The sequence below is a fragment of the Manacus candei genome, unplaced genomic scaffold (assembly GCF_025592945.1).
Source record: "Manacus candei isolate 608988 ecotype Guabito, Panama unplaced genomic scaffold, ASM2559294v1 h1tg000033l, whole genome shotgun sequence".
Classification (NCBI taxonomy): Eukaryota; Metazoa; Chordata; class Aves; order Passeriformes; family Pipridae; genus Manacus; species Manacus candei.
In genome coordinates, this window is record NW_026138081.1 from 5765960 (window position 1) to 5791362 (window position 25403).

General features: G+C 43.8%; 2 protein-coding genes across 4 annotated transcripts in view; one reads left to right on the plus strand and one right to left on the minus strand.

Annotated features, from left to right (window-relative positions):
- MAP3K9 (mitogen-activated protein kinase kinase kinase 9) overlaps nucleotides 1-25403 on the minus strand; it is a 131012-nt gene that overhangs the window by 2947 nt on the left and 102662 nt on the right. The gene's annotated exons all lie outside the window — the stretch shown is intronic.
- The window catches only part of TTC9 (tetratricopeptide repeat domain 9), a 28328-nt gene continuing 17100 nt past the window's right edge, over nucleotides 14176-25403 (plus strand). The window contains exon 1 of the mRNA XM_051791597.1: nucleotides 14176-14833. Within this exon, the coding sequence (XP_051647557.1) occupies nucleotides 14464-14833 (370 nt within the window). The 5' untranslated portion in view covers nucleotides 14176-14463. The remainder of the gene's footprint in view (nucleotides 14834-25403) is intronic.

Below are 25403 nucleotides of genomic sequence, written 5' to 3' on the forward strand. Positions count from 1 at the left end.
TGGCCAGTGTCTTCAGATGGCATTACACGTGCAGTCATTTACAGAATAGCTTCCAGTAGGCCTCAAAAGCCATCATTGAATTGTGCTTTAGAAACCCATAGCACAGCCAAATTGCAAAATTCTGGTTTTTAAATCCTTAATCAGGCACTTTTGCTGACTTCAAAGTCTGTTAATTTCTCCTTTCGCTCAGTGCATCTGCATGTACTTTTCCTTTTCCTGAGATGCTGTTTTCTGCACATTTTTTATAAATACTGCTAATCACATGCATTGACTAAAAAAAAATAGCCAGGCTTGCAAGTTCTTTTTTTTCTCCTGGAAAAATGCCACTGGGAAGATCTAACTAAAGTGGCTGCAAAGATGACCGCAGCTGGTGCTCTTCTTGAAACAGGATCCCCCCTCATTGCTCTTGGCTCTGGGCTGCAAAGAGTAGAAAAGCTGGGAGACACTGAAAAGAGTGATGCTCCTGGCATCCTCAGATCATTTTAAAACATCTCATTGTTTTTTATTACTTTATTTTGCTTTATTATATATTATTTATATAAAAAATAATATATAATTTTAATATATATTATATATAATATATATAATATATTATATATATTTATAATTACTATATTATTGCTTTATTACAGTCTCCTGTTTGAAGGGATGGAGAAAGAAAAGATGAAACCCTGCTAACAGTCTAAAAGCTTCCTGAAAACAATTAATCTCCCAATAAACCCCTAAAGGCTATCTGTCAAGAAGTTAATAAAGATGAAATGTCAGGATGCCACATGGCTGCTAACAACTGCAGGCAGGAGGGGAAATGAGCTTTCAAGCAAAGAAGCACCAGCTATGTCATCCTGCATATGATCACGTATTAAAACCACACTGAAACTCCAGATGATGACTTTTGTGTCTCTGCAGACATCTCTGACCTTAGCAACTCTGCTGCTGCATTGGCATTAACAGCACAAAAGCCCATGACAAAGAAGGATGCAGGAAGTACAATCTGCAGGTGTTGGATAATCCAGAGGGGACTGGTAGGAGAAACAGAAGCTGCCCCATGTCCCAAGAGCTGCACAGGTCAGACACAGGCCAATGTCCAGCAAGAGGCAAACTGAGGTGTCAGACAACCTTGGAGTATGGCCTCCATCCGATACAGCTCTACTTGTCTGTATTTGTTTGCTGGATTGGGAGTCAACCAATGTTTTATTTCCTCCCAGTTTCCGAAGGGCAGATCAGAGCCCTGGAGCAGAGCCCTGGCCCTACTCACTGCCAGTGAGCAAACAGTGTCTGCTGACAGCCCAGGCTTGCCCAGAACAGAGAGGGGGAGAAGTGCAAAGCAGTCTTCTCACCATGCACCCTCTTTATTGCACAAGCCTAATAATCTAATATTCCCAATCTCTGAACTGCACTACAGACAGCATTTGAAGGAAATCTCTCAGTAAGCTTTGATCCCTCCCAGTGGGAGGATGCAAAACATGGGCAGGATGACCAGATCAGGAAGCTGAAAGAAACAATTTCAGTGCTTCAGGATTGCAGAGAGCTACAAAATCCTGCAAGCAGCACTGGTGGCAGAACATTCATGAAACCCCCTTAGCATTTTCTCTGCTTCAACAGCCTCAGGCCTCATACTGTTAAAAGGGTTCTATTTCTCTTCAGGGAAGAATTTTCATATCTGCTCCATTCATTTAGTCACATATGTTTTTCCCCTGCACCTTCTGTCTACCTAAAATAGATATCCTCACCTACTATGAGATCTTAGTGTACACACTTCATCACTGTCTCAGGTACCTAGTGGGCCAGGCAGGTCCTTGATTGGAGCCCTTCTTCCCTGCTCTCCTTTTACATTATTTTTTACTGGTGTTGGTTGCCTGGTAACTCTAACACCTTTGCTTCCTTCAGAGGAATTTTACAGTACCAACAGGTACTGAAAAAAACCACATTATTTCCATCCCGGCTGCTATTTCCTTTTTCATCTGTGCCTCCACACTATGCAAAGTTGAAGTCAGACAAATTGCCCAAGCATTGACCCCAGGAAATAGCCACATAGCCAGGGCTGCTCATCCCTGGGACCAGAGCAAGTGGGAATTAGTGCTAACATCTGAGCTAAGCTAAGGTGGGGAACCTGGCCTATTTGCTGGGCCTGTGAAAAATGATCTATTCAAAGTGTTCCTTCTGTGCTGGGTAATACTGCATTGTCAAAGGTTATTTGCAAGGTAATTGGACACTGTTTTGGACAGAGGAAAGGTCAAGTTTGGTAGAGGTGACATAAGTTTATAGGGGCCTTTCATCTCAACAGCTTTTGACTGCTTAGTCTGAACAAGGTATTTTCAGAGGGGGAATTTCCTCAGTCACTGCAAATGTGGCTGAGAAGGTGTGGGTTCCTCTTCCTTTCCATTCAGAAGTGGCTGCAGAGAGTGTCATTATAGGCTTCACCTTCTTGCTCTGTAGCCTCTAAACTGCAAGGTCCTCTATGGGGTAGGAATCTACTAGTGAATCAGTGTCCAGCATGGGCTCTGGGTTCTGTACTTTATAGAGAAATCTCATTCTCAGGAATTCCATTGCTTCTCCTGCAGGAGTAAGAAAATTCTTAGCACAGGTTGCATTAAAAAATTATGGGTTTTCCTACCCAAATACAGTTTGTCTTATACTTGGCTTCAGTATGGTCCCCAAGAAGCAAGGTTTATCCCTTGTGTATCAGAACAATATCAGCCCATCATATTGGTCCTGCATGCTGCATCATCAGAGACTGAGATTAGTCTTGCTGTGCCACTTCACAGAAACTTACAGAGACTGTACTTGTGACCCTGAACTCACAATGTACAAAGCTGGAAACAATGTAGCTTAGCAGGAGGACACTGTCCAGGACATTTTTGCACATGAGAGAACCCTCCATTTGCAGACATTCTCTCAACCACATCAGCCAAGAGTGAGCCAGTTAGGAATATTTTACACCAGGCTTTGATAGGAAAGAGTAGGTTAAATTAATTAGGTTCACATCACAGAGATTCAGCGTCTGCTCCAAACGATGATGAACCTACACTGATACCAGAGCTTCATCTGTATAATGGAAAGCATCACAGCACCCTTCTGCTTTGCAGATCATAGTGAAGTCAGTAGGTATGTGGCAACTTACAGAACATGCTGGGATAGTTGCATATCCAACAAAGAACTAGCCATGTTTTTCTATCAGTGCAATGGAGAGTGGAGCCAGGACGCTTACAGGTTAGCAAGCAAATTATTTTATTTGATCATTCCCCCTACTCTCGTCTCCCCAGTGTTTTAAATATCCCTTTTGTTGAACAGGAAAAAATTAGAATAGCTAGGCAGGAGATACATGAACGTATCTGATCTACTGGAGTGTAGCCAAACCAGCAGCGTCAGGCATGTGTTTCTATAGTACTTAGCAGAGTGGGGCTCCACTGGGAGTCAGAAGCATGATGATGCAGTGATAAATAATGATAATAGGAGCATCAGGAGATGAATACAGACAAGCTAGATGTGCTACAAATCTGTCAAAAATTATTGACATTTACCATCAGCATCCACCACATGACCTTCATAGCTTGATTCTGTACCATGAAGTGTAGACTGTTGTTCGAGGGAAAAAAATGGTAAGGCGGGGCAACAGGGCTGTTTCTCCAGGACAGGCTTCCCCAGTATGGTACAAATCAGCAGCAAAGTGTTTCATTCACATATAGAGCACTGAATCTGTAAAATATGTATTTCTGCCCAGCAGGAAATGTCCTCACGTGATCAGCTTGGGCTCTGTACTGAAAAAGGACATCATGAGCCTTACCGAGCTGTACAGTCTGACACAGCCATACAGCCCCAAAATAATCCTTGTTTAGTGTATGACACTTTACCAAATCTCTCAATCATGTTAATTTTTTTTTTAATTATTCCAAGTTATAACAAGATTTGGATTTAAGGAAGGGAAAGTTATATTAGTTTCCTTGTCTTTGTAAATTCTCTATCAGGCCTGCGGTAAAATCAGTATCCTTCAGACTTTAGCTCCAGGATGACTGGAGTATATTTTCCATCTATATTATCTATCTATTCAACTCACTGTTGTTCCTTCCTAAAAGGGAAGGCTGAGCAGAGAGGAACATTATGTGGCTAATGACTTACTAGCCTTTGAGATGAAACTTTGGACTCTATTCTGGGCAGAATAATTGATCGCTTCAAACTGATTCTCAGGTGAGTATCAAGGATACAGAAGAAGTAGCCTGAATTTTTGTATTGCTCATGGGTTTTCTACTTTCTCATCTATACTGCTTTTATGGCAGATCAAATGTCTCCTCTGTCGAATATTTACATAAGTGGACATGAAAAGCTGTATTTATCCTGTATTTCTTTTCTGTATGAATCTCATTTGTTAAAATGCATATGTTTATTCGTTTTATAGTCCTTTTAATCAAATTTATCAGTACATTTTACAAAATAAAGAATATATTAAATGTTGCAAATTCTTGAGTCTCACCACAATAATCTCAGGTAATGGAAGTTAGAATACATTGACATTCCCATTTGTGAATACCAAGTTTCCAAAGCCTGACTGCCTTTCAGTGCTGATGGAGTGGAAGTGACTATATATGGCATTTGTTTTCCAGACTGTAACTCATCTCCCATACCCATTTTCAATGCAACAGCTTGTCTCAATGACTCCAGAATCCAGTCCTTTTTAGAAGCTGTTTCTCATTTCTGTAACCCTGAGGCCTCAGTCAGTTGAGCATATAAAGACTGGATTTATGAGTGCAAGTGTATGTCAGAAAATCACCTCTAAAACAGAAGAAAAAAAAATTATCAATGAAACTACAGAGGTGTTCCTACTTATCCAGTCCACATATATAAACCTTTATATAAAATATTTGCTATTATATAAAAGTGACCTGTTTGCTTTCAATCTATAGATGTCTGTGGTGTTATACAATGATCTGATTTGTAACATGAACATGACACTAGGTGATTTTATAAATTTTTATATTCCTTAATGCAGCTCAAATATCTCATTTCAGCATCTATATTAATTTTAAAGCACTCTTAAGGCATATGGTAAATAATTAAAAGCTAATTTCTAAGTATTGTGTCCATGCCTGTCTTCTCTTCATTCCCTCATCCAATAGGAAAATGCTAAAAACACATCATACGTTTACAAGATGGCTTGAAAAATACACTAGTACTGGTTCTAATCACCAACCCCCTAGAAGAGGTGTAGCTGAGAAGCCTCATCCCACCAGGAGGTGCTCCAGGACATGGAAGGGGGGCTGGGTCATTGGGAAACGTGGGAGAGACTCGTGGGAGAGACTCAGGGGAGAGAGGTGGGAAGGAAATTAGGCTGAGATGATCGAAGATGTTGTTAAGAAGTTGGACCACCTATCCTGGATCACATTCCCAAAGGTTAATGCCCTGGCATGCCACAGGGGTCAGTCCCTGAAATCAAAAGCTTTGAGACCCCTGTGCTGCTCACAAGCATGCGTTCCTCCATTTTGTGTTATCAGCTGATGGGTTTGTGGCAGTATCCCCTGTTCTCATGGGTACCTTTCTACAGAGGGCATTATTTGAGAGTAATTTGAGTAAACCATATGACTTTGAGGAGCCCTTCATATTTATTAACATAAGATATATGTATGAGTTCTGTAGGAAGAACCCTTAAAGACAATGAAAAAAAGAATAATCAATAAACTAAACCAAATACTAAGTGGGTTAGCAAGCAAACAACATGAGGACAATTGCAACATACCCCATTTCTCCAAGCAGAGTGGCTCAATTCCCACCATCCCCAAAGCCTCCCAGTACAGAATGAGTGATCTTGCTAATAAGGTCAAGCATAGCTTATTCTTCTAACTGCTCTGCATTTTTTAGCACTGGTATTTCTAAGCCTAGCACTGTGATGAAAACAGTCAAATAATTGTACAACTCCATGAAGGAAGGAAACAGCCCAATGAGAGATTTATGTAGGCAGACCCTCATGAGCAAACCGTGCTTAATTGAAAACCAAATTGGCTAAGAATTAAATGAAGTCTGGATACCAAAGTTAGTGAGTAGTTGACAGGACATGCAAGCAGAGAAGCAAACAGAGGCATGGTCAATGAGCAATTTAATAAATCTATATTCATACAGATATTTCAATTTTGGAGGAAAATAGTCCATTTTCTTTCTGTTCGGTCTCTTCAATGCCAGGAAGCCTTCCTTTCCTGAGCTGCCAGGACACTCATGCTCAGGGCGAAGAGATTATTGTGACAGCTGTGCACAGACAAGTAGGTCCATAAGGACTGCTCATCTGGCTCTCCTCAGGGCAATTTTTGTGCACGGCAGCTTATGGGGAAAGAAATACTTTTTGCAAAGAGCGTGCCAATGCAACAACAGTGTGTTGCAGGAACCACTAAATAAATTTTCTGCAGTGAAATCCTCAGTGAGCTTCAATTAAATAGTGATAGTGCTCATCTCTACATGTCCACACTGGGACCTTACATTTACAATATCACATGGACCCACTAAATGGGCTTAAAAGGCTTTCATAGATCAAAGTCCATTAGAATTTCTGTGTTCTTTGCAGGATGAAGCAATGATGTTTCTTCACTTAGAGTTCATTTAAGCTTCCAGAATACATAGAGTTATACGGATACCACACCATACTGGCCACCTTCCACCACTGCAGTGTCCTAGGAGATGAGGTCTGGCCTAGAAAGCTGTCCAGATGAGGAACAGAACCATTTTTGCAGCAGAAGAAGAAAGCTGAGAACCTTACATGTGAACTGCAGGGCTGATGCTACTGAGATCTCTCACAGCTGGTAAGTCTGCAACCATGCTGCCTGGGGCTTTGTGCCCATCAGACCTCACAAGTTTCTTTGTAGCAAATCTGGGAATGCATGTTCTCAGGAAAACCTCACATGTTGCACGATGATAAATATTGGGGTTGCACCAATAAGTGTGCCTCTTTCAGAGCTTTTCTTCCTTTTTCTGCTTTTCTGTGAGCAGATCACCCATACATGTAGTAAATGAGCTTAAAGATGTCCACTTTCCACTGCAGCTTTCACTCAAGTGGTTTCACTTGAGCACTTTATATACAAGAATCCCCATGCTCAGAAATGGATCTGTCACTAGGATGAAGTGAGCCGTCTGCTTAGCTGTGCACTGCAGCACCCTCAGCGTGTTAGGAAAGAGAAAAGCAAGCAGAATAACTACATCTGACTGGAAAAGCAACTGCAAATGCATTTACACTGAAATTTGACCCAGGCCCTGCAGTTTACGCTTCAAACTCAATAACAGCACAAGCGTATGAAAGGTCAGGAGCATAAAACACCTTCAGCTCACCTCTCTTCCAAAGATAGCATAACTAACTGAGCTGCAGGGCCTGCCAGTCTGCCAACACGGTGGCTAAGTGCTCTCTTAGGGGAGTACCATTTACTGTTTCATCAGCCACACTTCCTGAAATAGCCTGTTTTTCCCCAGAAGCCACTCCTCTGATCACCATCAACAACTTGCAGGGGCTTTTGAGACCAGACAGGGAAACGGTACAAACTTTCCCTTTGACATCAGCCCAGTCAGGTATGTCTAGCACAGTAAGACCCTTCCCAGAGGCCAGGGTTTGGTACCCCTCAGGCATGACAAAATTTGTTGGCATAGCAAAGATGCCGTTACACAAGACAATGAAAATGGATGCGAAGTGTAAGACAATTAACGTAAGCCACAGTTGTCAAGGACATTGCCAACATTTCCAGACAACTTTGTTTGTTGTGAGATCTTAACTCCTTCACACATTGCCAGAACAGGTATTAAAAGGGCAGCCACTTCTCTAGCAGGTCTGCTTGCTCTGTAAAATGAGTGCTCACAGTTTTCCTCTTTCAGTTCGGCTGTAAGAGGGGTTGGGAATAGCTGCACCTCACACTATCTGGCAGTTGCACAAAGCAAGCAATTAGAAGCACAAGCATCCCCATTTGCTCCCATGTGTCATTTTTAATCTCATAAACAGAGACTAAGACACAAAACTAAGAGAAATGCTTTCTCAAGTTTAGAGGTAGTTGGATGCATATTTGATGTGTCTATATGTTACCACGGAAGAATTCAGCTGAATGAGAGTAACAACCATATGTGTAAGTTCAATCCAAGGGTGCTGATGTTAGCTATGTAGGTAATGGACAAGTAATGATAAATATGCACTCATCCTGGAGTGCAGTTGCAATCATTGCTTGATCATGAAGGTGTAAGCATGGTGTAAAGACTAGGCAACAGTTCTAACGTGGACACACAAACTGAGCAGGCTTTACTGCTGGTGGTGATTGGATGGCATTTCTGTTCTGACTGCCAACAATTCAAGGTTCATGGGGAATCAGTGCATTTTAGGATTCTTTTTATGTTGTTCAGTAATTCAATTTCCAGTTATGCTCACATAATGTCTCATTAGACTCAAATCCAAGTGATTTACTCCACACTCCTGTACAGATCTGAATGCAAAGTGTCACCTGGTCACTCTTGGAGTTAAGTGATCTTTACTAACCTTGAACTACTTGACACTTACCTGGACAGTAACAAGATGCCAGGCACAAGCAGACCCGCAGTAAGTGCTTCTATGCAGCCTCTTATTCCCCACTAATGCTGCACAATATGCAGCCTCCCAGCATTATGAGAATGAGTGTCTTCACCTTCATGGAGGATCAGAACAGGCACCCTGCCAGTCACAGTGGAACAGCTGATGCACAGTAACTCGAGCCCATGCTGCTGTGACATAGCATTAGGCAGTTCTGCAGGTCTCCCTGGGGCAGTAGTAACTGTGACAGTGGAGAGAGGGTCTGCTTCCTTAGGGTCTCAGTAAAAGCATTGTTTTCAAGTCAGATCTAGGTCACTGCTAACTCAAAAGCCTCACACCAGGCTTGTTTGTCTGGTGTAGATGTGTCTTCAGATTTAGGATAGCCTTGGATTCTGGAAGGTAAGATACAGGAAAAATAAGGGCTAAAAGATAGAAGAGTGCCTACTTTGCAGTTCTAAATATCGGATAAGTGAGATGTGGGTGTGTTTTCTTCCAAATCTACTCTCTTCACACACAACAGAAGAATCAACCTTGCTGTTCTTTAGTCCAGCCTGAGTAAAGTTCAAGAGTCACCCAGAGCACTGGGGTTCACTTGAGAGATTCTAGCTGCAGCTTGTAGATAGGCTGTCAACAACTGATTTTAAGAGATTAAAAGTGTTTCTCAAACTTTGTTGGCAGCATTCCCTTCCAGTGTGATTGTCCTGTAAGTCAAAGTACTCATTTTTAATTAAAGTGCAAAAAGAAACACTAGGAGTGATGTTAAATGTTTTTGATTTGACTTGTTCTGGGTCCATGGCTAAGCCTCTTAGTTAGCAATTTGTTATTGCCTTTATGAAAAATAAAGAATTCAGAATGCTGAAAACATAATTTGAAACAGTTGTTTTAATTCTGAACAGCTCGTCTGTTAAACCATCCACCTCTTAGTACTGTCAGCAAACATTTCTGTGACAAAGGTGCTGCTTATATATACGCCCAAGGAATGGCTTGTCACAGAGACTCTCATTTGCCTGCAAACATTTCTGTTGACCATTTTTCCTTGATTGTATACAATTCCTTGGAGACTCATTGTAGTCCTAATTAACCATTCTGAGCTAGGCAATCAGCAGGCATCAAACAGCCCAGCAGGATCAACTGACCAATCAAAGAATGCAGAGCGTGGAAAAAAACACAGGCACAATACCCTTTAAGTGGTTTGTTGCATTTGATGAACACTTATAAACTAAGGATCTTGTGTGATAAAAAGAAATTGTTGACTGCAACAAGTGATATGGAGAGATCAAAGGAATTTATACCAAGGTGGCACCTTCTATTGCATGTGATTTTATTTCCCTTTCCTCTCTTCCTTGGGCATAACTGCATAAGATGATCTCCTAAGCAATGGATTTCAGAGGCTTCTCTGGTTTTGTGTTCCTGGGCCTTTCAGAAGCTCTTTCTCTTCTTTTCCCTGTATATGGATGAAAGGTTATGGTGCAGAGCTTTACATACAATTTGGAAATAAATAATGGATGATTGACTAAGCTGGTGACAGACTGTAGCAGCAGCAGCTGTGTATGCTGGAAGCTCGCTGCTGCCTGGGAATTTTGCAGCTGAATGGAATCAATGAGGGATCTCCTTTCCACCATTTTCATCACAATCAGAAATGGATGAGGCTTGTGCTTTGGCATGAATGACTTGATGAAACAACTCTCACATGGCCAACAGTCCCATCAACACGAATGAATGAACAAGAACTGGACTGAGGCCTTACATGCTGTACTGCTTTCCAAATGGATATCTGGTTTTGAATGTATATAGACTTGCATCCTCATAGTGGCCCTTAAAGTTCCAGTTTATAAAAAGCTCACCTCACAGCATAAATGCTACAGTGAATTCACATTCATCTAGAAGAATCATAGAATGGTTAGGCTTCGAAGGGACCTTAAAGATCATCCAGTTCCAACCCCCTTGCCATGCACAGGGACACCTTCCACTAGACCAGGTTGCTCAAAGCCCCACACATCCTGGCCTTGAATACTTCCAGGGATGTGTTCTGTAGAAGCTTTTCTGGGCAACTTGTTCCAGAGCCTTCTTTTCTCCAGACTGAACAATCCCAATCTCTCACCCAATCTTCATAGGAAAGTTTCTCCAGCCCTCCAATGCCCCACCAGAGCCCAAGTGGTGGGGCAAGCCTCCACCTTGTGGTGCCACCAAGCCTCCACACTTGGCTGGGCACCAAGTGCCAAGCCTCCTCAGCTGTCTCAGAAGCCTTTTTAGTGTCCTTATAGCAGTATCCTGAAATGCAGGGAATCTGTCCCATATGTCTGTAAATTAATCGTCCTATGGGCAGGCAGAAACAATTGCAGCTACAGGAAGGCTGGAAGAGCTCACAGCTATGTGAGATCCAGTATTTTTCTCAATATTTACCATTTCACCTAAGAACATATCTCCCAACCACGAACATGACTCCACAAAGACAATTTTCTTCAGGTAACCTGTGAACAGGAAGTTATGGTTTAATGAGTCACAGATCCTAAAATATCCCTATGAAGCATGTGACCACTGCATAATACTACTATTAATAATAATTGAGCAATGCAAGTGTATGCTTTCAGAACATGCTAAGGAAATCTCAGTGTGGAGGAGGAAAGACAGGAACATCCAGGCAGTTTTAGACACTCACAGCACCTGGGGACATCCAGACAGACAGGCACACCCCACCTATTACAGTATGAGACAGATAAGCACATTCTGGTTCTATGGACAAACCCCCCTCACCGTTGGACAGAAGTCAGGCACAACAGCTAATACTGACTAATACCATGACCTCATCTCATGGCATACAGATAATGGCTGCAAACTGGCCTAATTTTCTCTGAATGTACGTATGCCTTATTTCACAGTTCAGTGTATCGATATGATATATAAACTTATTTTTTCTGATGCTTTCAGGTTCCTGTCTTGTTTTCAAGCTGGATATCACTAGAGGTGTTGACCAGTGGCAAGCTTGTATGGTGAGTCTAGTGGGCCCCAGGCAGCTGAAATCTAGACCTGAATATCACGTCATATGTTAAATGAAATGTGAGGTATCTCTCAAGTACAAATCTTGTCTGACTCAGAAAGGTGATAGCTTCTAATGTTTTTCCCTAAGTACTATGTTCCCTCTGAAAGAGAAACAAATAAAACAGGTCCCTTACATGAAGAGTCAATGGGGTGACCATATGACTGGTGTGATGTTTCCTAAATATTTTAGCATAGCCAACACACTACTTAACTCAGCTCCTGAAAGAAGGAACTGATGGGCTAAATTGATCTTTACCAGTCATCCTACACATCTTATGGAATCTTCAAGTTCTCTGGCTGAGAGATCCAGCTCTCAGGTGAGGGATACTGTTTGCTATCAACAAAAAGTCCAAGTTGGCCAACAAACAGCAATCATTCATACATTTCTGTTATGGTCTGTTTTCGATTTACATAGTTGTGGCATTTCTCTTCACATGCATCAGTAATATCAGGAAGAGAGCTTGGACATTTCTTGAAGAACTACAAGATGGAAAACTCATTTGGGTGCTTAGGCAACATTCGGGACTAAGTCACAGTTTGGTATAATCAGTATAGTTCATAATGTGAGGAGCACCCAGTTTTGTCAATATTTTGTGACCATTTCTGACCACATCTACACCCATATTGGCAGTGGCCACTGACAGACTCTTCTGTAAGAAAACATCCAGTTTTCACAGCTTGTTTCAGACTTCTGCCGTTGACGGAAGTAACTGGAAGAAGACATCTCAAAAATTCCTTAAGCAGAGGAGGGGGAAGAGTAGGAAACGTCACTTATGTCTCAGTGCCCCCTATACCATGTATATCTATGGGCTCAGACAAACACTGAAAGAGGGAAGCAACATTAACTCCCAATGTCACTTTGCTACACTGCCCTCCAAGAAAACAGTCCCTTCTTCAATAGCTTCTGCAGCTGCTCAGATCTGAGTAATTAATCCTCTGTGGCAATACCCTTTCCTCTGGCAAAGTCAGCGTTCCAGTGCAAGAGATGTACATTGTCCTTGTGAATTCTCCCAAGCAGCAATCAATAATGGTACAATGAAACCTCTGAAATTACTTAGACTTACCTCGTGCAATATGACTAGCAGACAGACTAAAAAATGTCCCAACAGGAATTTTCCTTCCTTAATATTTAGGTTCCACACACAAATTCCACTCTAGCTACTGTGACTAATATCCACCACTGCCATATCCGTTCCCCCAGGATTTCCTGATTTTAGATCAGATGCACTTTGAGCAAGATTTGTAAGTAATTTATCTCATTCTTGGCTTGAGGTATGTGAAAATACTGAGCATCCATTTTCATAAGTAAGATTTCTTGAGGATGTCTAGTAAGGCACCTGGAAATGAAAGCACTTGAAATCATGTTATCATTGCTGAATATTCTAACTCAAATTTCTCTCATGCAAGTATTTACAACATTGTACAACTATCACACTAAGTATGATGCCATTTGCTTCTCCTCGAGGCCCTGATTTTTGGATTTAAGTGAGTAGATGTATGTCTGTCCCATACTGTGACCACAACCTCAATAAGGTCCAAAAACCTAGCAGCAGGGACCAATGCATAAAGCATTGGTAATAATAATAATAGGTAATAATGGGTAAGCAATTTATTCGCCTTTCTAAAAATGAATTATCCAGTCATCAGTCCCAGACCTGCAGTAGTACCTTTACATGGAGCTGTGCTACACAGCTATTCCAGTTTGCCCAGCACTGCAACACCATGTGCCATCACAGTAGGCTGGACATAATCAAAGAGAAACTCAAGTCTCCATTTTAAAATGTCATCCTAGTTGCAGAGAGAAGCATGAACACATTGCACCACAGCTCTTTACCATGTAAGAGTTGCATGGGTAATGAAAAGGTGCCTCCCCCTATGTTACTGAGAAAAAAAAATCTCACTGTGTTTTCATCCAGCCTTTAATTTTTAAGCACGAGATATGACCTACAAAATATCTTGGCATCCAATTACATCAAACTGCTCTAATATTCAATGAAGACATGGTGTTTGGCCTAACAAAGCAATGCCTGGTGCTGAGCACAGTTCTGCTGTTTGTCTACAGGAGGAGAGCCACTCCCCACTGGTACCCCCCAAACTAGGAGATGTTCCAGGCCTCCGTGAGCATTGACCTGTTTTCAGCAACACATGGGGAAATCCGCTTCAGGGAAATCAAAGTCCCTGAGTGGCTGGTGCCGGGGCAGTTACTGGGACTTGGCTTTTGCTGCACTGATGCGGAGGACACAGGAGGTTTCACTGCCTGGCACTTGTTTGCCTGGTGACATGGAGTACACACACCAAAACACCTTGAGGGACCATGAGCAGATGTCAGTGGTGGATGGCCACCAGTGGGATCTGGGAGAGGCAAGAGAGATGAGGAACTGGGGGTGAGAAAGAAGGAAGAGGTGGGATCCCATCCTGCAGACAGGGAGGCGAGACCCTCAGTTACAGGGAGGCAAGGCACAGGGTGCAGAAGGGACTCGGCTGTGGGGTCTGGGGGGAGCCAAGGCTCAGGGAGAGCAGGAGGCTGGGCGGGGGGTCTGTGGAGTCGGCCAGTTCGGGGAGCTGCGGGCCCGGGCCGTACGCCCCTTGCCGGGCCAGCGTGGAGAGCGGGGAGCGGAGACGGCGCATCCCCACGCCCCGGGCTCGCCCCCGGCGACCCGCGCTGCCACGGGCGGGGGTCGCAGCGGTGCGGGGGGCGACGGTGCCCGCGGCGAGCGGCGGGTGGCGGGGGCGGGCGGAGGCGGGCGCCCCGCGGGCGGCGGGGCGAGGGAGGAGGAGCGGCGGCCGCCGGAGGATGGGAGCGAGTGGCGGAGCCGGGGAGCGGCGCGGGGGTAAGGCCGGGAGCGCGGCGGCGGGCGCCGCGGCATCGCCCGCGTAGGGCGGCGCGGGAGCCGGACGGCGCCGCGGCCATGGAGAGGGCGAGCCCGGCGGCGGGGAAGCTGAACGCCGGCGGCCGCGGGGCGGGCGATGGGCACGGCTCCGCCGGGGGTGCCCAGCCGCGGGCGGCGGCGGCGGCGGGCAGCGCGGAGCCGGGCGAGCTCATCGGGCGGGCGCTGGATTTCAAGACCGAAGGGGCGCAGTGCTACAAGGACAAGAAATTCCGGGAGGCCATCGGCAAGTACCACCGCGCCCTGCTGGAGCTGAAGGCGCTGCTGCTGCTGCTGAGCCAGGAGCCGGCCGGGCAGCGCCCTCCCGCCGCCGCCGCCGCGGCGGGGCTGAGCGAGGAGCAGCGGCAGGCGGTGGAGGCCATCGAGGTCGACTGCTACAACAGCCTGGCAGGTCAGCGGGGCCGCGGGCGGGGGTCCCCACCTGCGCCGCGCACATCTCCCTTCCTCTCCGCAAAGCAGCGCTACTGCGCTGCTCCGCTCGCTGCACCTCCTTCCCTCCCGCTGGCTTCCATTTTCGCGTTCGCGCTCACGCCGGGCACAGCGGTGCTGCCGGCGCACGGCCGGGAGCCTCGGGCAGCGCTGGGGAGGGGGCGCACGGCCGCGCCGCTCCTGCTCTTCGGGCTCGCTCGCGGCCCCCAGCTCTTCCCCCGGGCGGCTCCATCCGCCGGCGATGAATCCCTTGCCTTCCTCCCCCGGGAGACAGGTGGCAGGGCGGCGGTGCGTGCGTGGGGCGCTCCGGCTGTCAGAAATTGTGGCTCGTGAAGTGGCCAAGATTGCATGCTGCTATGTGCCCTCAGCCCGAGATGTCCTTCAGTCCCTTCAACCACAGCTCCGTTCTGGTGCCTGTAATTAACGGTATTATAGAGAGACAGACTCCTTCTGCCACATTTGATGTAAGGAAAGGGAAGGGTTTGGGCTCTACTGCAGTAGCTCCAAATAGTTCTACTAGATATAAAAAGAATTTTTTGGCCTCTTAGCACTTAAAGCTGAAAGCAAATACAGCCCTGGCTTTTCGCTAGCTGCCAGTCACCACTGTGGTCAGTAGACGTTTGATCATCCCTCCCTTTGCTCCCTGCCATCTGTTTAGAAGTGCTGCAGAAGATGGAGGGGACGGATGGGGGGTTTAACCACTTTGTAGTCTGATTCTGAAGTCCTTACAGAAACAGAACGCCTGTTGACTTCAAACAAGACCTGCAGGATCAGAGGTTATTTTTGGTCTGCAGCACCATGTTTTTTTTCTTTCCAAGCCTGAAAGCATCTCTGAAACAAAAACTTGTGCCTAGGTATGCACAGGGAAAAGAGCATGCATAGTCTGGACAAGGTGCACAAAATAACAACATTAATAAAGCTCTGCTGTTTTCCAGAAGGATGAAGAGTTGCTCATTACCCTTTATATCCTTGGGCCTAAAAAATGGAAAAATCAGGACATCAGTTTTTGGCTTCCTAGACAGAGTTGGTTAGCTTTGTTTCCTGTTCTCTAGTGCTAAAAAGATGCAGAATGAAGTGAACAGTTTGAAACACCAAGCCAGCATTCTCTCTTGTCTTAATGCATGCCAGTCTCTTATATTCCACATGCCTTTTGCAATGTAATGGGGAGCACAATTTAACTCCCTTTCATCATGTTTCCAAATACTCTTCCTTCAAAAGCCTATTGAAATCGCATAGAGGGAGAGGCAAGTGAGATTTCAGAGCGATATCGTAATTGCACAGCTGTAATTTTGTCTCTCTACAAATTTCTGTTCACGAGTTTTATTAAAATCCATTGTATTTGGCAAGGATCATTTAGATTGGCAGGGTTATACAAAGAACCTGTAATGCTTTGAACAATATAGCTTGGTGAGTTCCTGGGCTTGAAAAGGGCTCACAGGCAATATCTCTACTAGATACAAATGAGACATGGTAAGTAGAAGGTAAATGGAGCGGGAGGGAAGGATAGAATTTGCTTCTGTGGCACTTTCTGCCGAGTACACAAGTTCCACTTGCTAGAAACGTGTCAGCTCCTGCTGACAGAGTTGTCCTGTGTAATGGTCATTGTCCAGCCCGTTTATTTACCACTTCAGGTTTTTGCAAGGAATTTTTGTCTTTGTTGGTTGTATTTGATCTTGTCAGCAGTAGCAACTGGTGAGAGAAACGTGTTCCATCTTTAACCTAGATATGAACAGATTTTTTCCTAAATTTAACCAGTATGAACACAGGAGGAGATGAGTATAATTAACCCTGGAGTTACAAGCAGTGCCTTTCCTGGGATAACCTCACAGCAGGTCAAGCTGTCATTTTGCACAGACGGTTGTCACATGTTTTCAGTAGATGGCATGCACAGAGCAGAGAACAACATTTGTCTTGGAAATGCATAGCTTCACGTGGGTCTGCTGGGCTGTCTGCAAGCAACTTTAAAGAAATGCCCTGCATGTTGGAGAGGGCAATGTGCAGTTAAACTGGAATTGCAGTTACTCCTAGCCTGGTTCCAGAGCTCCCATTCCAGCAGTAAGATCTGTGAATTCATGTCTGAGGTGAAGGGAAGAGGGGAGTGGAAGTTTCCCCAGAAATGTAACAATAATTAGTATACCTTTCTAATAACAACTTCAAGAGGTGCAGCAGTGGGACTTTATTTTCCAAGTGTGATACGGCAGACGGCACCAGTTTCTTTGCACAGTGGGCTCTAGCAGGGGCACCAACACATACTGTTAGAGTTGAAGTCAGTGTTACTTGACCTGGGGAGGAGAGGAGATGCGGGCAGTTTTGCTTTTGAGCACTGCTGGGTGTCTAGAGCTGATTCTAAAATAAATAAACCTGTATAGTGCAGAAAGCATAACAGCAGTACATATTAACTCTAGAGAAGGCAGTTTTTCACTTAGCTCTGAAGTATACCCGGTAGCATTAGCAGCTGTCATCTCACTGTCCTTATTACCAAGTTCTTTTAGCACCTCCGCTTACTCTCTAGGCTTGGCATTTGACAAGTCCACCTTGCTTTTGCACTGTCATTTTTCATGTGGCCCCCACACATCCACCTGTCAGAGATGCTTTGCATCACAACTATAGATGCACACACACACATTTACTTCTTTAGATGCAGCAAAACAGTAAGAGGAGAGCGTGAGCTACTGGTAAATATGCACGTAGGTGACAAATAGACCCAGAGGGGATTTGGGGTGATCTTATGGATGAGGGCTGGAGTTGTTTGTTTAGTTTTTTTTTAATCTGACCGATTACATGCGTAGGAACATGTGGGCAAATACTAAACTGTTATCAGTGCCTGTTATTTCCTGCAGAAGGTAAATGTAGGCACAAATGTGCACAGAGACTTGTTTAGCTCCGCTTCTTCTGCAGAGCACCTTCAACAGGCAATTCTATTGTAAGGTGTGGTGGCATGGCCAGCTCTCATATTTAATCAGAGCCCCACAGTATGTGGTGTGTTTTCTAAGGTCCCCTGTTGTGGAGTTGTGTGGCACCCCCACAGCCTAAACTATTTAGCCCATTTCAAAGGATCCCAGATCTGCTGGGTTTTAAATTCCCATGACTTTTTAAAATTATTATTTTAAATCAGCCTAGGATTTTCACTGCTTGCTATTGGCAGAGCTGCTCATGTTTCTTTCACTAAGCTACTAGCTAGACTTCAATTTAAGCTCCAAGAGTTTTACCTTAAAGGGACTCCACATCTGCCAGATCCAGTGCTGCTGCATTCTTACACAGGCCTGCCAATAGCCCTTCATTTTACCACAAGTCATTCTGATGAATGTCACCAGAGGCAAGAGCAGCAGCATGGTCAAGGCTCCCAGAAATTGCTAGGGTAGGCAAAGAAAAACCCTACCAGCAGCACAGAGCTTTGCGGAATGAATGCAGGCTTGTAAGGCAAACAGTCCTTTCTTTATGACTCACTGATGGTCTCTGACCTTGAGGGAGTCACTTGACCTCTTTTTGCCTCTCTCAGCCTTGTTGAAAAATAAAGAATGGGGACCACAATCTCATCCTGATGGTGCATTCAACTGAGTTTTCTCAAATTAGTGGTTTGTGTTCTTTTAAGAAACAGAGGAATGTACAAAGAATGCTTACAGAAAAGCAAACTGGCCAAATACACCTCAGGTCTTGGTCTCCTTTCTACTCCTGCAGCATCTTTGATGTAGAAGAAGTTAAATGCTTTATGTATTGCATGCAGATGGGGATCATTTGCCAACTACAAATGCAACCATGCAACACAATGATTATTTTATTCCACCATTGCTGCCTAAAATTTTACAGGATCAAAAGGACTGTGTCTGCTTTGCAGAGAGAAACAAGTCCCAGTCATACCAAAGCAGCAAAATGCTAAGGGTAAGCATAGTTTTAAGCTTTTCTGGTGAGGGAATGTTGCAGTGTGATAAGCAAACCTTTGTTGATTTTCCTAAGCATGCAGAAATGCTAGAGCTAATCCTGGCAGGAGAAACAGAATCAGAGAGCGATCTGGGGATGATGAGTGGCCTAGGGGGATCTGGTTTTCAATCCTTCCCCTCTGCGCTAACCATTTGTATTATCTTCACCAAATCTTTCCTAAACTTCAATTTATCCATCTGCATTTATGACCTCCTGGGAGTACTGTAAGGCTTTGCTAATTATGTGAATGTAAATCAAATGCAGCATGTTTATATTCTCATTCAGGTATCCTTAGTTTACTATAAGAGTCTTGGCGAGAGGGTACACATACCTGCAGAGTGTTAAAAATGTAGCCCTCTAAGATACACCTCACCCTTGATAATGAGGTTTGGCTTCCTACACTGGCAGAAACATGCACTGGTACCAGTCATATGACTATGTGAAGGTCACAGTGACAGTCACACAAAACATGGCACTTCCATCAGCATAGGAACCTTCAAGCACCCTTGACCTGGGGTGTAGGTACTACTTCCAATTGTCACCAGTTGCATGGACTTTGGTGAGTGGTTCGACTGAGAAATTCAAGTAAAAATACTTATAATACTTAATCCAAGTAAAAATGTAACTAAACGTGAGAAAAACTGGTAAAACTTTCCACTGACCACCCACTAGGACACGTCACAAGGAGTCTCTGCTAAAAGCCCATTCCAGCATATAGCTGTTAGCAAGTACAGACTCTACCAGGACACATGGTGCTGTGGGTGTTAAAGCAGTCTTGGATTGTTGCTTGATGTGATTTTTTTTTTTAATGTGCTGCATCAACAACAAACACCCTCTGTAAGGATGCCATGCAGTGGGAAAGAGGGACAGCAGCAAACAGAGCAGCCGGGTGTGGTCTGCATTTTCACTGATTAGTGTGGGGGCGTTTCCGGACACTCTTGGTTTAGATATATCTGCCCAGCCCAGAATGCATGGAAACATCTTGTTTTACAGGACTGATGCAATTATTGCTCCAGGTAGGTGCAACTGCAGCAGAGAATTAAACAGATCACTGTGTGTCATTTTTTAGTGACTGGCCTAAACTCTGACATGTATTTAAGAAAAGTGTGGGATTTCAAGCTGTTGTCATTAATTACTCTTTATAAATACTCAGTATTTACCTTTGCCCTTGTACTTACGATAGCAAAATTCTCCCTGTTCAGGGAGTTTCTTGTGCAGTGAAAGGATGGGATGGAAATACATCCAGATGCCAGGGGGGTGGGAGGGAGGAAAAGAAAGGATACCAAGCTGCCACCAAAATTGGTTGAAGTGATATATGTCTGACAGCATCTCTCTTACTGAGGTAGATGTGTTTTCCTCTGTATATGTAACTATTCATCCTAAGCCTTTTCAAAACTTGAGGCTTTGTGGATTGTTTTTTTGCAGCCACTTCTACCACATTTAATTCCCTTTGCATGAGGAGAAGCTTGTCCCAGCTGATCTTGTCCCCATTTTCCTGAAACAGAGTACTGAGAAGGTATAGATCCCCTGGCCAGACTGTCCAGAGGAGCTGCAGTCTTGCTAAGCTGAGATCCCTCAAAGTCTAGCTACAGTTTACTATGGGAGATGAAGCAGGAAATATCAAAAATCAGAAAGCTTCTCCAAGAAAAGAGCAGTGGTTAATTTGTTTACCTAAGAGTACTTGTTGTTCTCCACCTTAAGAACACTGCTGTTTTCTCAAAGTTCTGTAGTAGCACATCCTTCCAGCTTTACTCCATCTTCTGAAATGCTGTCCTAGAGTTTCCTCCAGCAAAAGTTATCCAGAGTCACAGTGTCTTAGACCTCCACAGGTTTTCATCAGTGCTGTGCTGAAGATGTTTCAGCTGGTTCAATAAAACCTGGTGTTAAAATCAAACCTAGGTCCCAGTCTATTGCTAAATACACTCATGAGCTCCATGGTTACCACCTTTTCTGAGAACTGGGCCACCTCTGCATGGTTCAGCAGGTGGACCATCCTTCTCTTCTTGCTGTTCACTTGGGCTGGGGCCCAGAAATTTCTAACCCGACTCCAAACCTCTTTCTCCAGCCTTTCTCCTAGAACTGCCTATCAGTTCAGCAGCACATCCCAAGTTCCTCATCAGTGTCTTCTAGCATTGCAACTGATGCTCCAAGAAGTAAGAATCATCAGAAGTTCTCACATTAGGATTTTAGGATGATAAAGGAGTTGCTGTGAGGAAAGGAACAGTAAAAGTAAACAGAATAAATAAAAGGGGAGGTCTAAACGTTGCTAGTTTGTCCTTGGCATTGTGCCATCTCACAGAAAATAACATACAAAGGACTATGAAATTGAGGGAACAAAATGAAGAAAGGGAGAAAATACATAATAAACTTTTGAGACAAAATACTGGCTATTTATTTTCTTCTTTCTTCTCTCACTTCATGGGTGAGAAACTGATACAGAAGGGCAACTGTTTATTAATTTTGGTTTCAGCTTACTCAGATGACCATACCAGTGACTAATACAGAGGGTTAAAATGCTTTGAAAAAGAGTCTGTATTAACTGTCATTAACTAGAAAGTTGTTACTAATGGCTGCTCAGGAATCTGTCTCTTTTTGTTCAGTTCTGAACTGCATCTTGAATGGGAAACAGTAAGCTTAGGACATTGATGGATGAATGCAGGTAAATCTTCTTGTGGTGGCATGGAGTGTTGCTATTCTGTTCCCTTTCACGAAGACTGTAGAGTCAGTGCAGTTTCTGAAAGCTTTGCTGGAATTGCTGAAGGTAGACTCGCTTGTGTGAGGCTGGTAGGTCATAGTAGCGTTCTTACACACTTGCCTAGGCAGCTGCAAATGGCATCCATTAAAAGTCCATGGATGGATCTCCAATGGGCTGGAGCAGCAAAATCAGTCTCAGTATAGCCATTCAGACTTTAGGACACTGCTAGAAACAGTACTAAGACAGTTCATGGAAATGAATTAGGTACGGTCATATTTTCTCTCTGATAATCTATGGCAAAAGTGACAGCTGGGAGCAATGATCTTTAGCTGTCATAGCTTGACATTCCAGAGCTCATTTGTTACTATGCATATGCAATAGCTAATGTCACGATCTTTACTTCAAAATCCACTCCATTTTCCCCACTTTCCAAAATTCTTGACATGCCACTGCCCTGAGGCTCATAGGCTGGATAGCACTATTTGTTTCTCCTTGTCTTTGTCCTGTGTACCCAATTCTCCCATCTTATTTCTTGGCACAGGAGTTGGGGCTGCTTACACAGTCCATGCCTCTACCCTTTGAATTCTGTTACTCGCTCTCCTGGTTGCAGCACAGCTTTGTCAGATATTATGCTCTCCCACACAAAGCTTTGTCCCTTCCCAGATGCCCCCCATCTCTGCTCTGTCAGTGAGGTCCTCTCATCCCTCTGTGGGTGCTGTAACACTTGCAGGAAGGCAGTCAGTTGGTGCTGGTTACCTGTTTATGTATAACCAGGAGGAGCTCCTCTCTGCAACAGTGTGCACGTGTGCAAGCATGAGACTCTATTCTGTATATTTACATGCTTTGACATTCACCTTGATAAAATTACCAACTCTTTCAATCAGGGGCATGAATTTTAACACATGCTTGTCTTGTGTAGCCATGATCACAACTTTGCCCACCCGATTAGCACATACTTATCTGGAAAGCCTTAGCAAGTGTAAGTCACCACTACTGAATGGTTCTGCAACAACCTCCCAACAAGAGTTTTGGGGAAAAAAAAAATCTCATGCTGTTTGCACCTCTAAGAGTTGTGGATGTTGGCCAATAAAACCATAATTGCCTGACAAGTCCTGTGTATCAAGCTCCTGACTGTCGTGACATCTCAGTCCTGTTCACTCACATGTACCATCAAAAAGGCAACCCTTTACACGTCCCTAGGGGCAGAGAACACCATCCTTACATTGCTGCATAAGCTTTTCAGGACACAGGACACTGATTGTTGCTTGCAAGGCTACAGCACTTTTCCTTCTCCAACACATGCATGCTTGACAGGTCAAATCTCTGTCCTACTAAAGCAAATACCTTTATAGCCACTGCTCAGCATTCCTTTTCTTTCTTTAGCAGGAGCACTGCCCACTGCATTTACTTGCTGCCAGTTTAAGGGGCTGTCATGTAGATTGTTCTGCATCGATGGCAACAGCATCTCCTTTCATATCAGAGTGGCAGACAGCAAAACTCTCTTGATCCAGCCATCCATCCAGTTGCCTGGGAGCTGCTGGAAAGAAGCAGCTGGGTCAGCCAGCAAAGAGCCACCAAATTATGTTCCTCAAATTTTGATTCCAAAGCTCCTTTGATGCCCTGATTACAACTGTCATTTTCCACACCTCTGATGTTACTTTGGCCTGGCCACATCAGGGACATCTAAAGAGCTCATTTCCTACCTGATGAAACTCAAGTGAGGTACCTTGAGTATAAGTAACCTTATTCTTGCTGTAAGTCACCTTATTCCGTAAAGCAAGAGGGTTCAGGGCCCTCTTGGTAGACCCTAACCAGGCAGTGGTGGAAATTCGCTACCCATCTGATGTGTCTGTGAGGCTTAGCTTAAAATGTAAAGACTGGTTTCAGATCAGCCCGGTTGCATGCTGCTTATCTTTGGCCTTTTCCAACTTGAAAACTTAACTCCAGACAGCAGAGCTGTTTACTGCTACTTGAAGAAGAAGGAGAGGAGAATACAAAACAAGCAGTGGGGTATCCTTGCCCTGCATATTCCCCACTGTAGTGTATGGGAGAGGAAATTTATTCCCTGAAGCAAATTAAAAGCAGAGGAAGTGTCTGGGACTGGAAAAATTACGTCAGACTTTTAGTGCTCCCTTTGTCTATTCCTGGACCAATGTGACTAACAAACATCTACCTCCAGTGTGCTGTGTTATCCCTGCAGTCACCATATAATCCAGAAATTCAGCCTGAAATGGAAAGCATCTTTATGATATAAAGAACGATCTTTCAACCAGCTGCAGGGAAGAAGCTGAGAGAATTCACATTCCTCTGCTTTAGTTTTGCTCCCAGAGAGGGAGAGGGCAGAAAGATTTTGTTTCATCTGCACTTTCAGAGAATAAATCCATGCAATGGCCATAGCCTCTCCCAAACAGAAGCTGCCCACAGAGGCATCACCCCACCCAGTTGATCCTACAGAATCTGAGATCAGAGAATGAGAGAAGGAGTCTGTTAGGGTACTCTGGAAAACCATAAGTTAACCCTAGCTATTGTTCTGCAAAGGCACTTTTTTTCTTGTCTAGTGATTCAAAAGGAATCAAATCAAAATTTCTGCACCATGCCTATAGCAATGATTCTCTCATCAAACACTGTGGTGCAAAGTTAAGCCTCAACTCCTTTAGTCACCATATATTTTTAATACTAGGATAATTCAAATCCCAGATTACTATCCTCTTAAATGCTTTTCAGTGATTAATTCCTCAAGACACAGTAGTGTGTTCATGTTGCAAGGAAACCAGAGCAGCATAAGATCCTCACCTATACTGGAAATAAAAAGCAAATGGATTCATTCTCCTTTTTACATTCTCTAGCAACTGTGATGGAACTCAAACTGAGACAGCTTAGGAGCTTTGCTCATGGGGTGGGGTGGTAAATTAAATTAATAGATTAATACAAAGTAATTTTTAAACCTCAGGTCTGATTAACTTGGGAGTACAGTGCCAGAAAGTATCATGGAGTTAAAGAACCTAATAAGGTTAGAAAAGAAGGCTTAGACATATAACTAATCAGAACACTCACTGCCCTATTAAATAGGATAAAAACGGTAAAGCAAATATTACATTTTCATGCTTGAGAGGCACTGCTAACTGGTTTGAATTTTTGAATAAACTTCTCCGAGATTTTCATTTCCCTGTCCATGGCCATGTCACATAAGTGACTCATTCTGTGATCCGATAGCATATTCACATCCTTTTCCTCTTCGGTTGTTTCCTCACAAATTCTTAGTAGTCCCAAACAGCACAGTCTTAAATTTTGTATTACCAAATTCCATCCCAAATGAATTTATTGCTGTGTACCAGGTCATGTAGTTCTTTTTATATCACACTGTCATCCTCATCCCTTTTGACAGTATCTTTGAACTTGACAGTCAGTAGGTCACTCTGACTTTTACATAGGGTTATTAATAAAACACTAAACAAGCTCCATTCTGAAATTAATTTCTGAGGTATTCTACTAGTGATCTCTTTGCAGACCAATATGCTTGTCAACCGAACCCATTTCAGTCTCTTTAGCCATCATATAATTCTTATACTGTATCTTCACCTTCCTTAACTTAACCAAAAAGCTACAGTCAAGACAGAGAATTCTACTGATTCAGTATAATGATTCCAGTGTTCATAGTGCCTGAAAACAGCCTCTCTATTTGAGGTGGAGGTTACCCCAAGTCAGACACATACTCCTACCTCGTTCTTCCACTGCCAACAATGCATTGCACGGACATGATTTATGAACACTTTGGGAGTGATCTGAGATCTTTACCTGAAGCACTTTGCCACAGCTTATATTAAAGAGCAGACATCTTATTAGAGTTCTGGCTTATGCTCCTGCACAGTTCAAACCCTTACTTTTTCAAGTAAATAATATACTGAATAATCCCTCTGGT